The sequence below is a fragment of the Lissotriton vulgaris genome, chromosome 9 (genome assembly GCF_964263255.1).
Source record: "Lissotriton vulgaris chromosome 9, aLisVul1.2, whole genome shotgun sequence".
In the NCBI taxonomy this organism is placed as follows: Eukaryota; Metazoa; Chordata; class Amphibia; order Caudata; family Salamandridae; genus Lissotriton; species Lissotriton vulgaris.
Window position 1 is genome coordinate 1,245,049,858 of NC_141697.1, and position 19,924 is coordinate 1,245,069,781.

The following is a 19,924-nucleotide window of genomic DNA, read 5'->3' on the forward strand; positions in this document are numbered from 1 at the left end:
GTGTCAGCTATTTATTGCTAAATTCATGTCTAAGTGGTTCCTGTGCACAGAGCAGGTGACCAGCCTGCGAGTAGGCTGGCTGCTGGCGCGCTCTGCTGTGTGTACCATCACCACATTGGTCGATGGCCGCCCGGGGGGCTTTTTTGTATGTATTCATGCCTGAAAAGTGAATTTGATATGACACATGATAATCTATGAAAATGTTAATCAGTACAAATAGTTTAAACCGTCATGAAAGGCACTTCTGCAGTCAATACTTCTATCGCTGCAAACAATGTCCCTGTCATCCGGGGCTTAATTTGCACAGCACTTAAGTGTTGGACTCTGTGCCTCAGTGCACTCGGCTTCAAATACTGTACGTAAATACATGTTCTCCCTATTTAAGGGCCGAGGCACTCAGCATGTATTTAGCTCAGCCGAGCCTGCCCCTGTTTGAATGCCTTGATAGGTCCACTGGAGGGCAACATTAATACTTAATTGAATCTTACAGTCATCATAATAATCAATACTTTTTTTATTATTTATTCTTTACAGTCTGTTGGCTGTTTCAACCCTCGTAGGGCGAGAGTGGAAAGGATTCATGCCTCGGAGACACTGTCATTTAAACAAGGCAATTTCCCTAAGGGCATTAGGGGCCGTGAAACACAATAAAACAAAAAAAAACGGAGGCTTGTAATGGGAAAGAAAGAGGGGAAAAAATTATATTTCTGCCAGCTGACAAAACAGGGTGAATAAAAAAAAAGCAAGCGAGCTGGAGAGGGAGAGAAAAAAAGGAGCTTTATACAGATAGGGGAATGAGAGGGTGGGGGAGAAAGGGTAGCTTTGAAGGGTTTTCTCATATCAAATGCAGAGCTGAGCTTTCATAATGCTGACATTTCTCATTCTGACAATCCTAAACACAAGTGGGGAGGATGGAACTGCAGATAGCATCTTTCATCACATTCCCCAGTTTTAGGAGGTGCCATGGCAGTTCCACCTCCACGCCGTTAATTACCAAATAAAACACTGCTTCCTGTCAGCATTAGATTATTGCAGATAACCGCCACAAACATCAGCCAAGCGGCCCGATTGGTGCTCTCTTTTTAGCCACCACCACCCGCTCAGAACTCCTGTGGAAACAAATTGGCCTTGTTTTAATGCATTGCGAGTTCGTGAAACATAATCAATGCAATCGCTGGTATGATCAATTTAGATTATTGTCAACATACACCGTCGGTGGGGTGTTTGCATGTAATTTATTTACTCCCTAGCACCGGACCTGTATTTTGACTGATACTTTGTTGTCACAAGACCATTGCTCGCGGATTATGGGTAATTCTTCACCAAGCGTGACACAGTCTCTTTCCACACATGGCCGTCTTGAAAGCGTGGCTGGTATTATTTGCCACGTAGAGCGTGACCCCACGTTATTTAAGGTCATTTATCTCTGATGCGTATTGACAGATGTGATGAAAACCGTCGCGTGCATTTATTCATTCATTAATTTAGCTGTGGTTTTTGTAGCGTGTACACCGTGACTCTGAGGGCCTGATGCACACAGTTCCACGTTTACAAGACAGGTACTGAGCTCGAAGATATGGATACATTACGTTTTTAAGTACTTCTAGGGGTAAAACGGGGCGGCTCTTCCTTTAGGGCGGAGGAGCGTCGCCCTACTGATTTCTTGCAGTGCGAGAAGCAGAAACATAAATTGGTAAAACAACCATTTTATGTTTCTGCTTCTCACCAGCCACGGCTGGTGGTGGGAGTACCTGCGGGCGGTGACGTGGCGGAGGGGCAGGGTGGGGGGTAATAATGTATGGATTACGGACTTTAACAGGTAAGTTAACATATATATAAATAAAACGAATTTCGTTGCTTGCACTGCATCACCAAATGCGATGCAGTGCGCGCAACACATTTCGTTTTTGTTTATTTATATGTTTACTTACCTGTTAAACTCCGTATTCCATACATTACTAACCCCCATCCTGCCCCTCCCCCTCCCCATGTCACCGCAAGCAGGTATTCCAACCACCGGACGCAGCTGCTTCTCACACTGCGAGAAAGCAGAAGGGTATGCCTGGTTGGGGGCGGGCGGGCAGGTCGGAGTGGCTTGCCAAAGTTGCGGGACCTGACTGTTTGGTTAGCCCCAGCGGCCGACCAAACCAGTCATGCACACTCTCCCTTTTCTCCATGTAGGCAGCCTACATGGAGAAAATGGTCTCTCCATATAGGCGCTTGGCTGGGTGCCTTCCCCACCATTCACAACATTGCCTTTGCAGCGTTGTGATTGGCTTAGGGACAGAGGAGGGAGGCAACCTGTGTTCCTGTTCAGAAGAAGACCAGGAAAACGGGACCCGGCCAGGAGATGCAACCTCGTAGGACCCAAGAAGGTATATCTATTTTTTATATAATTTAACCACCCCCCTGCCGCGACCCCTCCCCACAACCCCAAGTCATACAGACCACGATTGGGTAAAACTCAGCCGCGGCCCGTGGAGGGAGTTTTGGTGGGGCGGAGAGGTGGGGCGGGGGGTGCTAAAAACCGGAGTATGGATAATTGAAGGTAAGTAAACAATTTAATTAAGAAAACAAATTTCGTATCGCGCCCTGCATCACACAATGTGATGCAGGGTCACTACGAAATTCATTTTATTTATTAAATTGTTTACTTACCTTCAATTATCCATACTCTGGTTTTTAGCACCCCCCCACCCTGCCTCTCCCCTGCCCAACCGAAACTCCCTCCACGGGCCGTGGCTGGTAAAACTACACACTTATGTAAAGTTCAGTAGATTCCAGTTTACTCTCACACAAGGAAGATACATTAATCTCACTAACATAATGCAGTGCAACAACAGGAAACTGACATTTTATCCTAGAGAGCTGAATTTTTTTAATGACATACATACACACCCTCACCCTCTGCAGTCCTACCCACTACCCACCTTTTTTACAGCACTCCCTTGGCGTCATAGGTGGCATTCTTGCAGCAGTCGCAGTGACACTGGCCCCAAGGCTCAGAAGCCCCATTGAACTCTGGTAATTGCTGTATTTTGCTACACCAGTAGCAGTCAAAGTTACAATGTTCCTTCCTTGCACCAAGGTCCAAGGCATCCCTCCCACGCTCTGCCCTCCCTTGCTATGCAGCTTGGTTCGTACGTACATGAATAAGTAGATACATAAACACATCTATACCAAGTCTGGGTGAATTGGTTTCTGTACTTGAACATTTCAAAAATAAATCAGTAGGTTAGTTGCTAACAACCTCCCCACCCCCAATTTACTATTGACAATTTTTAAAACGTGGGTTAATGTTTACTCCAGTTTGTGTCATGCATTTTGTTGAGTTTTGGTATAGTTTTCAGAGAAGTTCATTGAAGGCTTATGTATTTAGCCAAGGGTGATGTACTTAACCACAATAACTCGTTCTGAGCTAACATTAGTGAGATTTTGCGTCATATGTTATTTGCTATGATGATTACATCAGATATATGGAAATCCCACATCATGAAAACCAGCACCTTCAACCTCCATGGAGACGTTAACTTTCACCTAGAAGACCGCACCAACCTAACCTCTATGGCCCTTCTAGAAAACCTCAGAAATCATGGCCTCACCCAGGACATTACCAAATCGACCCACACCATTGGACACATATGGGGCCCAATTTCCTCTTCAATCAGCAACATCACTGTCAACAAGCCAACTCTTATGACCTGGACAGAACACACCCTTGTTCAGATATGGCTTCCCAAAAGAAGGTGTCAGTCTCGACTAGAGGAAATCCAAAGATTTTTTAAATGCCCAAGTTCTAACATCTGCAACTGAAGGAGTGTCAAAAGTAAGACGGGCTGCTCGTGTACCTACGTGTAGACTGCCCAAGTTTATTCAGCATTTCTCCTCCTTTACCTGTTAGCATCTAATGCTAACCCCCTCCTATGTATGTGACTTTTATAGATAGTTTTTCTTAATGGATACTTCAAGCTAATGTATACGTGACAGAAACTCAGTTGGCAGGTGCACATCTTCTTGAGAAAGAAATAAGCAAGCATTTGCAATGCAAATTGGTATCGCATTTGTTTATTGGCATTGTAAGTGACAATGCCTTTTACCCTTGTGGTTTGGAGTGGATTGGATATATGTGGCGTGGAGTTGAATTATGTGGGTTGGATTGGGATTGGTATTTGTAGAGTAGTGTGTGGTGTGGAGTGGATTTGAGTAGTGGAATTATGTGGAATGGTGTGCAGTTGAAATATGTGGATAGTAATTATGTGGCATTGAGTGTACTGGAATTATGAGGAGTGTGATCGTGTGTCATAGAGTGTAATTATGTGGAATTATATTTTGTGTTGTGGACTGGAATGTGGTGTGCTGTTGAATTTTGTGGCATGATGTAGAATTCTGTTGTGTGGTTTGGATGTATGGGGTGTGTTTTGTAATTGTATTGTTGAGTTGAAATATGTGGTTAGTTGATGAATTACGTCACGAGGAATGGAAATGTGTAGAGTTGAATTGTGTGGCATGGAAGCGAGTGGCGTTCAGTGAAATTATGCTGATTGGAATTATGCTGCATGGTGTTGAGTCACCTTGAGACCCTCATGGGTGAGTAGCGCGCTTCACAAACCCCCTGATTGATTGATTGAGTGTATTTGTGTGGATTGTGTTACCAAGTTTTAAAATGATGAAACATAATTATATAGAAAGGCGGCCCTACATGGTGCACAAATTTGCCAAACCTTATAATATGCAAAGACTTGTCCAAATATCTCAATAAAAACATGCGGAGTGAATAAACAATGTAGGGTACTGTTTGGTTTGCTAATGGTCCTAGGTCTCTGCACATTTCTTCTTCTAAACCTATTTTGCAATGGGAATCCTACTATCTTTATGCACCATAACAGAACTTGGCCAAGTGCAACCCAAATTTAAAAGGAGAGCTTACGCTATTGGCATTGTAAATGATTATGCCTTTTATTTTTGTTTAAAAGCCAAAACAAGTAAAAGGCATTGACATTTACAATGCCAATAGCTCAAACTCGAGTAAATGCGAGACCTATTGCATTGCAAATGCTTGTTTTTCCTTTTTTGCAATTGCTTGAAAAACAAATCGAAACCGTTGAAGTGCTTGCGTTCCCAGTATTTCCTAGATCTGCACATAGACAACTCGCAGTTAAGAACCTGTGTGGCATGAGACCAGTTTCCGAAACATGCATACATTCCGGCCGCTTTAATTAAATATAAAGCTCTAATCATACATTACTTATGTGTTGCTTACCTCATTTATTTTTCGATCTTTTTCTCATCATCAAATACTCTGTGATTTCAAAAGATGTATGTTTCTACCTCTACCCACCTCTAACCCCTAAAATCACCCTCACCTCCATTTACCTCTATGTGCCGCTGAACCCTCATGTCACGCTCACCTACCATTACCACTGCCCACCTGAGAACCCTCAAGTCACCCTCACCTCCCTTTACCTCTACAAACCGAGTCGTCACCACCCTTACCTCTCTTTACCTCTACCCACCCAAACCCTCAAGTCACCCTCACCTCCCTTTACCTCTACAAACCGAGACCTCACCACCCTTACCTCTCTTTACCTCTACCCACCCAAACCCACAAGTCACCCTCACCTCCCTTTACCTCTACAAACCGAGACCTCACCACCCTTACCTCTCTTTATCTCTACCCACCCAAACCCTCAAGTCACCCTCACCTCCCTTTACCTCTACAAACCGAGTCCTCACCACCCTTACCTCTCTTTACCTCTACCCACCCAAACCCTCAAGTCACCCTCACCTCCCTTTACCTCTACAAACCGAGACCTCACCACCCTTACCTCTCTTTATCTCTACCCACCCAAACCCTCAAGTCACCCTCACCTCCCTTTACCTCTATAAACCGAGTCCTCACCACCCTTACCTCTCTTTATCTCTACCCACCCAAACCCTCAAGTCACCCTCACCTCCTTTTACCTCTACAAACCGAGTCCTCACCACCCTTGCCTCTCTTTACCTCAACCCACCCAAACCCTCAAGTCACCCTCACCTCCCTTTACCTCTACAAACCGAGACCTCACCACCCTTACCTCTCTTTACCTCTACCCACCCAAACCCTCAAGTCACCCTCACCTCCCTTTACCTCTACAAACCGAGACCTCACCACCCTTACCTCTCTTTACCTCTGCCCACCTGAAAACCCTCAAGTCACCCTCAGCTCCCTTTACCTCTACAAACCGAGTCCTCACCACCCTTACCTCTCTTTACCTCTACCCACCCAAACCCTCAAGTCACCCTCACATCCCTTTACCTCTACAAACCGAGTCCTCACCACCCTTACCTCTCTTTACCTCAACCCACCCAAACCCTCAAGTCACCCTCACCTCCCTTTACCTCTACAAACCGAGACCTCACCACCCTTACCTCTCTTTACCTCTACCCACCCAAACCCTCAAGTCACCCTCACCTCCCTTTACCTCTACAAACCGAGACCTCACCACCCTTACCTCTCTTTACCTCGACCCACCCAAACCCTCAAGTCACCCTCACCTCCCTTTACCTCTGCCCACCTGAGAATCCTCAAGTCACCCTCAGCTCCCTTTACCTCTACAAACCGAGTCCTCACCACCCTTACCTCTCTTTACCTCTACCCACCCAAACCCTCAAGTCACCCTCAGCTCCCTTTACCTCTACAAACCGAGTCCTCACCACCCTTACCTCTCTTTACCTCTACCCACCCAAACCCTCAAGTCACCCTCACCTCCCTTTACCTCTACAAACCGAGACCTCACCACCCTTACCTCTCTTTACCTCTACCCACCCAAACCCTCAAGTCACCCTCACCTCCCTTTACCTCTACAAACCGAGACCTCACCACCCTTACCTCTCTTTACCTCTACCCACCCAAACCCTCAAGTCACCCTCACCTCCCTTTACCTCTACAAACCGAGACCTCACCACCCTCACCTCTCTTTACCTCTACCCACCCAAACCCTCAAGTCACCCTCACCTCCCTTTACCTCTACAAACCGAGACCTCACCACCCTTACCTCTCTTTATCTCTACCCACCCAAACCCTCAAGTCACCCTCACCTCCCTTTACCTCTACAAACCGAGTCCTCACCACCCTTACCTCTCTTTATCTCTACCCACCCAAACCCTCAAGTCACCCTCACCTCCCTTTACCTCTACAAACCGAGACCTCACCACCCTTACCTCTCTTTACCTCTACCCACCCAAACCCTCAAGTCACCCTCACCTCCCTTTACCTCTACAAACCGAGACCTCACCACCCTTACCTCTCTTTACCTCTGCCCACCTGAAAACCCTCAAGTCACCCTCAGCTCCCTTTACCTCTACAAACCGAGTCCTCACCACCCATACCTCTCTTTACCTCTACCCGCCCAAACCCTCAAGTCACCCTCACCTCCCTTTACCTCTACAAACCGAGTCCTCACCACCCTTACCTCTCTTTACCTCTACCCACCCAAACCCTCAAGTCACCCTCACCTCCCTTTACCTCTACAAACCGAGTCCTCACCACCCATACCTCTCTTTATCTCTACCCACCCAAACCCTCAAGTCACCCTCACCACCCTTTACCTCTACAAACCGAGTCCTCACCACCCTTACCTCTCTTTACCTCAACCCACCCAAACCCTCAAGTCACCCTCACCTCCCTTTACCTCTACAAACCGAGACCTCACCACCCTTTCTCTCTTTACCTCTACCCACCCAAACCCTCAAGTCACCCTCACCTCCCTTTATCTCTACAAACCGAGACCTCACCACCCTTGCCTCTCTTTACCTCAACCCACCCAAACCCTCAAGTCACCCTCACCTCCCTTTACCTCTGCCCACCTGAGAACCCTCAAGTCACCCTCAGCTCCCTTTACCTCTACAAACCGAGTCCTCACCACCCTTACCTCTCTTTACCTCTACCCACCCAAACCCTCAAGTCACCCTCAGCTCCCTTTACCTCTACAAACCGAGTCCTCACCACCCTTACCTCTCTTTACCTCTACCCACCCAAACCCTCAAGTCACCCTCACCTCCCTTTATCTCTACAAACCGAGACCTCACCACCCTTACCTCTCTTTACCTCAACCCACCCAAACCCTCAAGTCACCCTCCTTTACCTCTATCCACCCAAGCTTTCAACTCACCCTCACCTCCCTTTACATCGACCCACCCAAGAGCTTACCTGCATGATAAGTGGTGAAGGAACAAATACGTATGTGCGTGGAACTCACCTTCATTGTAAAGACTACACAGTAAAGGTCCTGCGTGGTAAAGGATGCAGGGTGAAGGTTGTTTCACCTCTGACAGGACACATGCCTTCCCTTTCCTTCAACGCTCTTCTGCCTTTACCCGAGCACCCCTAAATGCCTTGAGTGTGTTTGGCGGCAGCTTCGCCTCTTCGACAGTTTGCCTCCCCTCCCCCTCCCCAAATCACAATACTTAACTGTACATTTTCCCTTCCAGCTTCAGGCTGCCTACCTCGACGTCGCTGCCTATTTCCCTGAAGAGGAATGGAGGCTCCTGCAGGACTGGCAGCAGGAACTGTGCAGGAACGTGATGAAGGAGATCCACCAGGCCTTGATCTCATTGGGTAAAGTCCTGATGTCTGTATTCAGCTGGCATTTTCAAACATGACACACCTGCCTATTTATTTCTCAAAATATATTTCTATATTATGTGTCATGTAATGCATTGTAGCATTCCAGCATGCCTGTTCTCTTAGATCTCATAAAGAAATGTGCTCCAGATTCACTGACGTTTAAGCGCACAAAAATGTAACCTAGGGACAGATGTATCAAGCCTTTTGCGATTCGCAAAGTCCGGAATTCTGCAAATTCCGGCTTTTTCGCATCGCAAAAGGCTTATTAGCATTTTTTGACATGTATCAAAAAATCGCAAAGTAAGGAATCGCAAAAATTTGCGATTTCTTATTTTGCTTAAGCATTTAAGGAATCAAAAATGTTGCGATTCCTTAAATGTGATGTATGCAGGTTTTCGAAATTGCGAATTTGTGTTAAGAAATCGCAAATTACCACCAACTTGTAGTTGGTGGTAATTTGCGAATTCTTTAAAAAATGCCCTATTTGGCATTTGTGAAGGTGGCATGTGACGCACATACATGCCCATAGGGCATGTATGTGCGCCATATGCACACACATGTAGATTTCAGGAGTGCAGCAGGGTGTCTTTGAGACACCCCTGCAGGTACACAGTCAAAATATCGAGTTGTAAATATCGACCTACCATAATATCGAGTCTGAAATATCGAAGGTGCATAATATCGAAGGCAAGAATATCGTAGGACAGAATATCGACCCAAGGTAAGTAATATCGAAATACTTAATATCGATGTAAGTAATATCGAAGTAAGTAATATCGATAGCATATATATCGATGTTACTAATTTCGATGACACTAATATCGATATTTGTATTATTGTATAGTTTTTTATTATGTATGTGTTATATGTTTAATTTAACTATTTAAAATAATTACTATTATATGTGTATCAATTTTATTTAATAATAAATAATTTTATAAGTAACTTTTATGTTTTTGTACCGGAGCGGGTTGTGGGTTTATAGGGGAATAGGGTGGGAAGTAATTTAATTATGGTAAATTGTTTATTAATTAGTAGGATTTATTAATAAATTATAATTAATTGGTAATTATGTGAAAATAATAGGAAAATAATTTTAATTAATTTATTAATTGATATATATGTTCTGTAGCGGGTTGTGGGTTTATAGGGGAATAGGGTGGGAAGTAATTTAATTATGGTAAGTTAATTAATAATTAGTAGGATTAATTAATTAATTATAATTAATTGCTAATTAATATTGATTAATTGCGAAAAATATTAATTGATTAATTGATATATATTTTCTGTAGCGCGATGTGGGTTTATAGGGGAATGGGGTGGGGAGTATATTAATAATAATTAATTAATTAATATATGTTTTTATAAATTTATATTTAATTTATTGGGAAATATTTATTATTAATTAGTTAATTAATTATTATTATTTTGTACATGTTTTACATTATTAATTAATTGGTAATTAAATAATATTAATAAGTTACATTAATTAGAGTTATTTATTGATATATAATTTTTTATTACTGTTAATTAATTAATTGGGAAAAAATAATATTAATTGTTACATTATAATAATTACAGCTAATGTGATAATATATTTACTTTATTTGTCATTGTTTATTATTAATTAATTGCTAATTAAATAATAATAATACATTTTGGGTAAAGGAGTATTTTTAGTGTTTAGGGTCAGTTTTCATTTTTTGGGTAAGGGGGTATTTTTTGGTTCAGGGTCAGTTTTCAGTTCTTGGGTAAAGGGGTATTTTTTGGTTTCAGGGTTAGTTTTCAGTTTATGGGTAAAGGGGTATTTTTAGGGTTCAGGGTCAGTTTTCAGTTTATGGGTAAAGGGGTATTTTTTGGGGTTCAGGGTCAGTTTTCAGTTTATGGTTAAGGGGGTCTTTTTTGGTTCAGTGTCAGTTTTCAGTTCGTGGGTAAAGGGGTATTTTTTGGGTTCAGGGTCAGTTTTCAGTTCTTGGGTAAAGGGGTATTTTTAGGGTTCAGGGTCAGTTTTCAGTTTTTGGGTAAGGGGGTATTTTTTGGTTCAGTGTCAGTTTTCAGTTCGTGGGTAAAGGGGTATTTTTAGGGTTCAGGGTCAGTTTTCAGTTTATGGGTAAAGGGGTATTTTTTTGGGTTCAGGGTCAGTTTTCAGTTTATGGTTAAGGGGGTCTTTTTTGGTTCAGTGTCAGTTTTCAGTTCGTGGGTAAAGGGGTATTTTTTGGGTTCAGGGTCAGTTTTCAGTTCTTGGGTAAAGGGGTATTTTTAGGGTTCAGGGTCAGTTTTCAGTTTTTGGGTAAGGGGGTATTTTTTGGTTCAGTGTCAGTTTTCAGTTCGTGGGTAAAGGGGTATTTTTTGGGTTCAGGGTCAGTTTTCAGTTCTTGGGTAAAGGGGTATTTTTTGGGTTCAGGGTCAGTTTTCAGTTCTTGGGTAAAGGGGTATTTTTTGGGTTCAGGGTCAGTTTTCAGTTTTTGGGTAAAGGGGTATTTTTAGGGTTCAGGGTCAGTTTCAGTTCTTGGGTAAAGGGGTGTTTTTTGAGTTCAGGGTCAGTTTTCCCTACTGTTGTACTCTCTGGAGTAGGAATAGAAATTTTTACCCTTACGCTATGCAACGTTTTATTTAATTAATTGTTAATATATCAAATATTTATTTTATTTTTTATATTACTTACATTTTATTTATGTTACTTTTTTATGTTTGTAAATGTGTTAGTAAATTAGAATATATTTCATTAATTTATAAATTCGTAAAATAATTATTAATACTTATTGTTCAGTGTATATATATTACATATTTACTGTATATATTTAATTAATGTATTCTTAATATATGTATTATTTATTACTTTTAAATATTATTAGATACTTTTATTTTTTTTTTTTTGTTTTAAGCGTTTTTATTGTTTGCAAGTAGTGACAAAGTTCATAGTAGATCAGTTTCATAATTAACATACAATTATAAATTCATTCAAAACAGATCATGGAGGAATACAAACATAAAACAGTATTTCTTAAAACAAAACTTCACATTACTTCTAAAGAAGGAAAGAGGAAAAGCAGTAAGGGAGAAAAAAAATTATCGGTATTAGACTAATCGTAGCTTTTAACCCACGAAAAATCCCTTCCATAGCTTTTCTTTTTTCAAAAGAGCTTTAGGGCCTCTAAGTTTTGCTAGGGAGAGCTCCATTGTTCTAATTTCATATACCAATGCTAACCAGTCAGCAACCAAGGGGGGTTCTTTAGAAATCCAAACCCTGGCTATGATTAATCTAGCGCATGCTATCAAAATCGTTAAAAGATCTTTGTTGGGGCAATTCATGTCTTGAATATCTAACAGAACCCATTGTGCCATGAAATCCATTGAGCTAATTTGATAAGATTGAAGATAATTAGATATGTGATTCCAAAAATTTAAGAGTGCCGGACAGAAAAAGAGCATATGTTCAATTCCAGCAGCCGCAGTATCGCATTTAACACACTTGGATTTATCTGTCAAGGAGTTACCTTGTGACCAACTAGATATCCTTTGTGGCGTATAGTATAACTCCGTAACAGTCCTATATAGTTGCATTTTCAAGTTGGAAGAATGAACTATATCATTTAAATGAGATAGGGCATTACTAATGTGAGCTGAATTAATGTTTTGGTTTAGTCTACGAGACCATTTAGCTGCAATTTGGGATGTGTTTTCCTCCTTCACCTTAATGAGCCATTGATATCCCCATTTAATCAATGATTTAGTTTTTCCTGAATAAATACCTTCAAGAATTTCAGATTGGCCAACTTCCGTTATCTTTAATTTGTTCCAAAAAAAATCTCTAATCTGTCTATATTTAAAAAACATGTCGTCCGTAAGCCCATATGTAGTTTTTAAGTTACCAAAATCCATCAAGCCATTAATATCGTACAAGTCTCCTAGCGTGCTTATACCTAATCTCATCCAGCGATTTCCCACACCATCCGAAAAGATACCAGGCAGGCCCGGGTTATTCCATAGTCTAAGCTCAGCATTGTAAAATATGGAGTTGCTAATGTGCAAGATTTTATCCCAAATTCTGATAGCATGCTTAGCCGTCTTAAATTTTACTCTTTTGAAGTAATTAGGGTCGTGAACCCGTAGTAGAAATTGGTTGGCATCTGTTCCCAGCATATATTGGTAAAAAAATAAGGGAGGAGAATTCTTTAATAGACTCCTAATGCGCAAAAAGAAAGAAGCCAAAAAATACAAATTAAAATCCGGTAAAGTAAGTCCCCCTTTAAAGATAGGTAATGTCAGATATTTAATGGCCCTCCGTGCCTTTTTGTATCCCCAAATAAAACTGCTACAAATCCCATCTAATTTCTTAAAAAACAGTTTATTTGGCAGTAGCGGTATAGCTCTACACAAGTAGAGTAGCTTAGGTAAGATTTTCATTTTGATCAGGTTAATTCTCCCTAGTAGACTCAGAGGTATCTTGTGCCATTTTTTGAAACTTGCAGCTGTCTCTTTGAGAAATGCCCCATAATTTATTTCAACAATCTTCTCCACTTTAGCCATAAGTTTTATACCTAAATATACTGCTTCTTTGCTGGTCTTATAGATACATGCGGCCGGTGTATAATTAAGTATGATTTGGGTTTTGTTGATATTTAACTTATATCCTGAGATTTCCCCGAACTTGTGCGCTTCCTCTATAATTGCTGGCATAGCTTTGCTCACATCCGGTGTATAAATTGCGATGTCATCCGCAAAAGCTGTTAATTTAAGGGTTGTATCCCCATGTTGAGCAGGTACTATATTTGTTTGGGTATTTAGAGCATTTAAAAAAGGTTCTAAAGATAAAGCAAATAATATTGGTGAAAGGGGGCATCCCTGCCTAGTACCTCTAGAAATCTTAAAGTTATTGGAATCCATGCCTCCATAACTAACCACCGCCCGTGGTTCATCATATATTGACATAACCCAGTCTAAGTATGAACCTTTTATACCCATTTTTCTTAATACTGTCCATAAATAATCCCACCCCACTCGGTCAAATGCCTTTTCCGCGTCTAACATTATCATACCGAGTGGGGTGTTAGTGGTTTCAGCTACATCCAGAACTGTTATAGAAGTATTAACATGCATGGTGGTGTCTCTACCTATCACAAAGCCATGCTGTTGGGAATTAACCATATCTGGCATATGGGGCGCTAGTCGATTAGCTAAGATTTTAGCAAAGATTTTCACATCCGAATTTAATAGAGAAATGGGCCGATACGATCCACACTCTTTTTCCGGCTTCCCCTTTTTCAAAAAGAATATGATTTTTGCCAGTTTCCATGAGGAAGGGGCTTGTTTAGAAACAATAATAGAGTTAATGACTGTTTGTAATAAAGGAGCCAACTCTTGATAACAAAGTTTGTACATCTCCCCTGGTATGCAGTCTTCCCCAACTGCCTTACCTAAAGGTAAGTGATCAATAGCTATTTTAATCTCTTCCATAGAAATATTTGAGTTTAGATGTTGAATCGTTTCTTGTTTAAGTTCTTGTGTTGAGTTTAAATGTTGATCAAGATATTTTTCAATATTTATTTGGCTCGATAGCTCCTCTGGGGTATATAAGTGCTGGTAGAATTTAACAAATTGAGTTAAAATTTGATCCTCCTGCCCATATAGTACAAGATCTGACCCCATTATTTCCTTTATTCTAGTTTTCGCTTTCCTGTCCGCTGTTTTATAAGCTAATATTTTTCCGATACGATCGCCCCCTTCATATTGATCTAATTTATATTTATGTAGTCCAACCGCATATCTTTCCCTTAGCTTTTTCCTGAGTCCAGCTTGTATCCCTGCTAGTTGTGTTCTAATTTGATCAATATTGTTTTTTGATTGGAGTGTTGCATCCGCCAATTGTGATTCCAAATTTAATAGTTTAGAAGTCATATCCTTATTCTGATTGCGATTTTCTGTATTGAGCCTGTATATATACTGTTGGACACAGCCTCTGATACTACACTTGCAAGTGTCCCATACAGTATTAATACTCGCTGTATTAATATTTAGCTTAATAAACTCTTGTATATGATTTTTGATCGATGCGATGAATGATTGGTCACTCAATAAGTGTCTAGGAAAAGTAAATTTTCTTGCTTTTGCTTTCTGATTGTCAATGTTGATTTCCATAAGGAGAGGATTGTGATCCGATGTTACTTTGGGGCAAATTTCAATCGTGCACTTTTCCAAAATATTTTCTGAAGCCCAGATCATGTCGATCCTAGAGCATGATCTGTGCGGGGCAGAGTAATAGGTATAACCTGGCGTCTTTGGGTGTTTAGACCGCCATATGTCTCTAATGTTGTTTAATCTAGCCAATTCTAGAATCGCCATTCTAACTTTGTGCATTCTTTTAAAATTCCTTGGCCCCGTAGAATCCATTTTATAATTCATCACACAGTTAAAATCACCGGCAATAATAGTTTCCCCTTCCCATTCTAGTAATTCTATGCTTAGATCTTCATAAATCTTAGGTTTATCAATATTTGGGCCATAAACCACACAGAATACTAATTTAGCTTCAGCCCCTTGAATCTGTGCTATTGCCCATCTGCCTCTATTATCAGTCGCAGTCTTTATTGTATCTAGTTGCAGTGTTCTTTGTTTCAAAATAGCAACCCCCCTAATGGTCTCATTCAACGAGGTACAGATAACCAATTCATAACCTAATTGTGTAAGCCATTTTTTATCCTGGTATTTTATATGAGTTTCTGACAACAGCACTATGTTCGGATTATACATTTTTATCTCTTCTTTTACTAGGTTCCTTTTACTCTTATTGTTTAGGCCATCTACATTCCAACAAAAAATTCTTAGCTTAAGCATTTATTAATTATTAAATTCAAATATAGTAAAATCCTATTCCTCTTTGTATTAAGCGTCCTTAACATTCCATTGTCACCTTCTCTAAGCCAAAATAAAACGTCAAAACTTGCAAACACATTTTTCCTTTTGATCACCACCCCCCACCCCTGACTTCCGTTGCCACCCTTGCCCTTGTGGCAACCCCACCCCCTCCCTTGCTGCTCTCTGTTTCTAGGGGGGGAGCTCCCCTCTAGCATAGCTGCCGCTGGAGTGGCAGCTCTGTGAAGAAGCATGCATGAGTGGTTGCTCAAACCTAAATTGAATCGTACTTTAAGTACCTTTAGTGACTATATTCAGTTCACATTTCGGAGTATCACAAAATACCAGTCTATATTAGAGGGGAAAAAGAAGGTAAAAAGAGAAGAAGAAAAAAAAAAAAAAAAAACCAAAGAAGAAATTGTACATACATATGCCTGAATCTAACCTGCCTGAATTAGAAATTAGAAAATAGCAAAAAGGACACAAAAGGAAAAGAGCAAAACAGGTATAGCACTACAGCAATGCTGATAAGGGTTTGTGTTCAGAAAAGATGAATGATTCCTCCATAGCTGCTAAAGGGGACGCCAAGGGTGTGCTAAAAATGGACTTCAATGTATCAGAGGTGCAGTCTGTCGGAAAGGATAAGAACAATGAAACTATGAAGGATGATAAAAATAAAAGTAAAAATAATAATAAGAACGATGAAGCATATGCCAGAAATAAAGAACAAGGTAAAATATCTGGAGTGGAACAGGCAATGATAAAAACGCAGGACAGTATCCAAGATATTGGGCTAACCACTGAGAGGTCTCAAGGTAAGAAAGGATCTGATAAAGTACCTATAGACAAGGAGACTATAAACTCTGCAACTAAAGAAATTAAGGGAACTAATGAAACAAAGCTGGTTCAGAAAAATATCGAGACTGATCTAACCAACAAATCGCCACAAATGTTACAAGATATAGGGGGAGGTGCCGAGATTCCTGATATTAATAGTACCATATGCGAGAAAGTTGATAAAAATAAGCCAAAAGATAGGGAGCAGGAAGGAGCAATTGATTTGAGTCAGGAATCTGGAACTAAGACAGGCGAAGATTCAAATGTCGAATATGAGGAACTATCAGAAGAAGAAGATGGGAACAATGAGACTTCTGAATTGTTTACTAATAAAACTAACAAAAAATTGGTACCGAAAAAAACTAAAAGAAAGGTCAAAACGAAGCAAAAACTTCTCCTCTTAAAGGTAACAGGTAAAGATATGGTGGAAAATAAAAAAAGTCGTCTAATGGATGATAGTCCGTTGAGAAGGTGGATAGAAGCTAAAGGCGGAGTAAAAAATATGGCCCTAAGACTCTCAGGGGCTAGCCCGGATGAGTCCAATGGGCAACTGAATATACATCAAGAGGACAAGTCAAGCAACAATACAAGCTTAAATGTGGACAGACCTACTGACCCCCTAACCAATGTTAATGGAAGTGCATTTCCTGTGAATCAAGAGGTCTCAGATAATACGATCTTAGTTTCTGAAGAGGAGAACAATGATTCAAATGTTGGGACATATCTAGAGACACATGCAGAGACCCCTGGAGCCTCCTTTATTTCTACTGATGCTCTAGATATCTCTACACTGCAAATTATATCAAACGGGCTTAAGAAACCAAGTATGGAACTTAATCATGAGCTGCTGGATTCAAATAGTGAAGAGATAAACGTCCCCGAGGAAACTATTGTAACTAGCTTGAGAAAAACTCAGATACAATTAGATCTAAATGGTAAGAACTCTGAAAATAATACAGGAGAAGTAATGGAACTGGACTCTTCTGTTGCAGGACCAACAAGCTCACAATCAAACTCGCATGAACCAATACCTGGAGGATCTATTTTGCAAGACGGGAACTCCTCTCAACCAAGCTCTTTTCATACTTTCAATTCTATACCACCACAGGGCATATCAATGGAGGCAATTATGCAGACTTTGCTAGAGCAGAGGGCTGAGAGTCAACAACAATACCTCCAATTGAGAGAGGATAACACTAAAATTCAAGGAACTATGAGAGACATTTGCCAAAACCTAGGAGGAATCAGCAAAGAAATAGAAGACATTAAAACACGAATAGTGGAGGTGGAAGAAGACTTTAATCATGCCTCCTCAGCTATTAAACAAAACACCTCTAGTTTGACCTTATTGGAAACCAAAGTGGAAGATTTGGAAAATAGGGCCCGAAGACAAAATCTAAGATTATTTGGAATACCGGAAGGTATTGAGGGGTCAGACCCGAGAGCTTTTGTGGTCAAACTTTTCCAAAGGGCCTTTGTGGATCTCGCAGATTGGGATTGGGACTCCCAACTCCAAAGGGTACACAGACTACCGTTAGTTCAAAAGAACACTAATAGCAAGTTCCCAAGACCTTTTTTGATTTATTTTGGCAATTTTCTTTTGAGACAAGCAGTTGCACTAAAAGCTAAACCAAATAATCCGGTAACTGTTGATAACTTTACTTTTTTTGTGAAGTCTGATCTAACAAAAGTAACTATGGATAAACGGTGGGAGCTCCGGAAACTAATCGATGCCTTCAAAAATATAGGATGCCTGGCCTATTTACAAGAACCTGCCCGCCTTAAAGTTATCCGGGATGGACAAGTGGCTTTTTTCACTGATCCTCTAACCGCGGAACAATGCTTGGAAAAATTCTCATGTGATAATGAAGAAAGAAAGCAGAAAGAAAAAGAGAATTATTAGATACTTTTAAATATGTTTCTTTTATTTATTAGTCTTATAGACTTAATTTTACATTTATATATTAAAAAAAAAAAAACGATATATTTAACATCGATATTTTTAACATCGATATTTTTTTTCGATATTTTTGTACTTACCATGTTGTAGATAGGATGTCGATATTTTTGCCCTCGATATTGTTGACTCGATATTCTTGTAGGTCGATATTTTTGAAGTCGAAATTCTGTCAGTGATTCACCCCTGCACCCTTGAAATTATTCTCAATTTGCAATTAGCAAATTGCGAATCGCAAATTGAGAATATTTTCACAATCATTCCTATGGGCCTCGTGGCCCATAGGAATGCATGGGAAAGTATTCCTTGATTGCGAATTCGCAAAATGCGAATTCGCAAATAAGGAAGACTAAGAAATCGCAAAAAAATAGCGATTTTCTACATACATTCCATTTTGCGATTTCTAAATAGCGATTCCTTAAAAATCGCTATTTAGAAATCGCTAAATGAAATCTTGATACATCTGCCCCATACATACTTACATTTGCCGCCTTTGGGTGTTATTCCCAGATTGAAGAGACCAAAATATTCTGCTAGAAAAACAGGCAGCTCCTTTCTCCAGAAAGAGGAAGCCCGCACTCAGGTTCAGTTTAACATCATGTTGAATGAAGCATATTGAACAAATAACAGGTGATGAAAATACAGGAACGCTTTTCGGCTGTCTCAGCAGCCTATCTCAACCTAATAATACTCCATGTTAGTCCCAATATAAAAGCTCCCCACAGGTGATGCTAATCTCATTAAAAAGGAACAACTGACAACATTTAAAGAAACACACCCATCTATTTTGCATCCACTAGTGGTGTAGGAAAAATGTGTCTGCAGCCCAAAGCAGTGGACGGAATTGCACCAAATTCGTCAAAAAGGAAGATTTGGTTACGCAGAGCTGCCTTTCAGTTACTTGGTGTGAATCCATTCAGTAGTTGTTGTGAAATTTAAGAAAATATAGTTAGTGATATCGTGAAAAATAACAAGCTCGAGGAGTGAAATACAGAGCTGTGATTAGCTGCCAACACTTCAACACAGGAAGTGTTGGCAGCCATCTTGAGCTGAGTCCCAAAACAAGATGTAAAAAAGGAAAGAAAAGGGGGCTGGGTAGGAATGCCCTGACCCCATGAAGTTGGTCCAGGAGTCCCAGAGGTACCATGACAGGCCAAAAAAGCATTAAAATACATTCCATAAAATGATGTCACTGAACATGTCATGAGTGATGTAGTATGTGAGGTCATACTCTGTGCATTGCGGGGGTGTTAGTTATAGTTAGCTCCGGTAACTATAACTGCTGAATTTCTCTGGTTTTGTACGAGTGAAATGTGAGCCTAACTATAACGTCCCTGTAACCTTTGTTTTTTCCAGTGAATATACACATAGTTAGGAGCCAGCTTACATAGGGAGAGCATTTTTGGTTTTGCCAATAACTATGGCGTTTTTGATGAATTCTCACAAAATTTTCAAAACAAGTTCAACACTCAGTTCAGCTGCTGTCTTGAAAGTTTCGGTGTGATCCGTCAAGCGGGCGTTAGAAAAGGGGGACGCCCCAAAAAACTCTTTCTCTATGTTAATTTCAATAAGAACTTTAAATATTGCCCGAATTGCTGAACAGAATGACACCAAATTTGGCAGGAAGGTAAATGTTGGTTCAGGGACACGCCTTTTTAGGTCTCGCCCTAGCT

The 19,924-nt window shown here is 40.5% G+C and overlaps 1 protein-coding gene across 1 annotated transcript in view; it reads left to right on the forward strand.

The window, feature by feature from the left end:
* Window positions 1-19,924, forward strand: part of LOC147693183 (uncharacterized) — a 142,507-nt gene that overhangs the window by 35,722 nt on the left and 86,861 nt on the right. Inside the window, exon 2 of the mRNA XM_086939425.1 lies at window positions 8,470-8,596. Within this exon, the coding sequence (XP_086795551.1) occupies window positions 8,470-8,596 (127 nt within the window). The remainder of the gene's footprint in view (window positions 1-8,469; window positions 8,597-19,924) is intronic.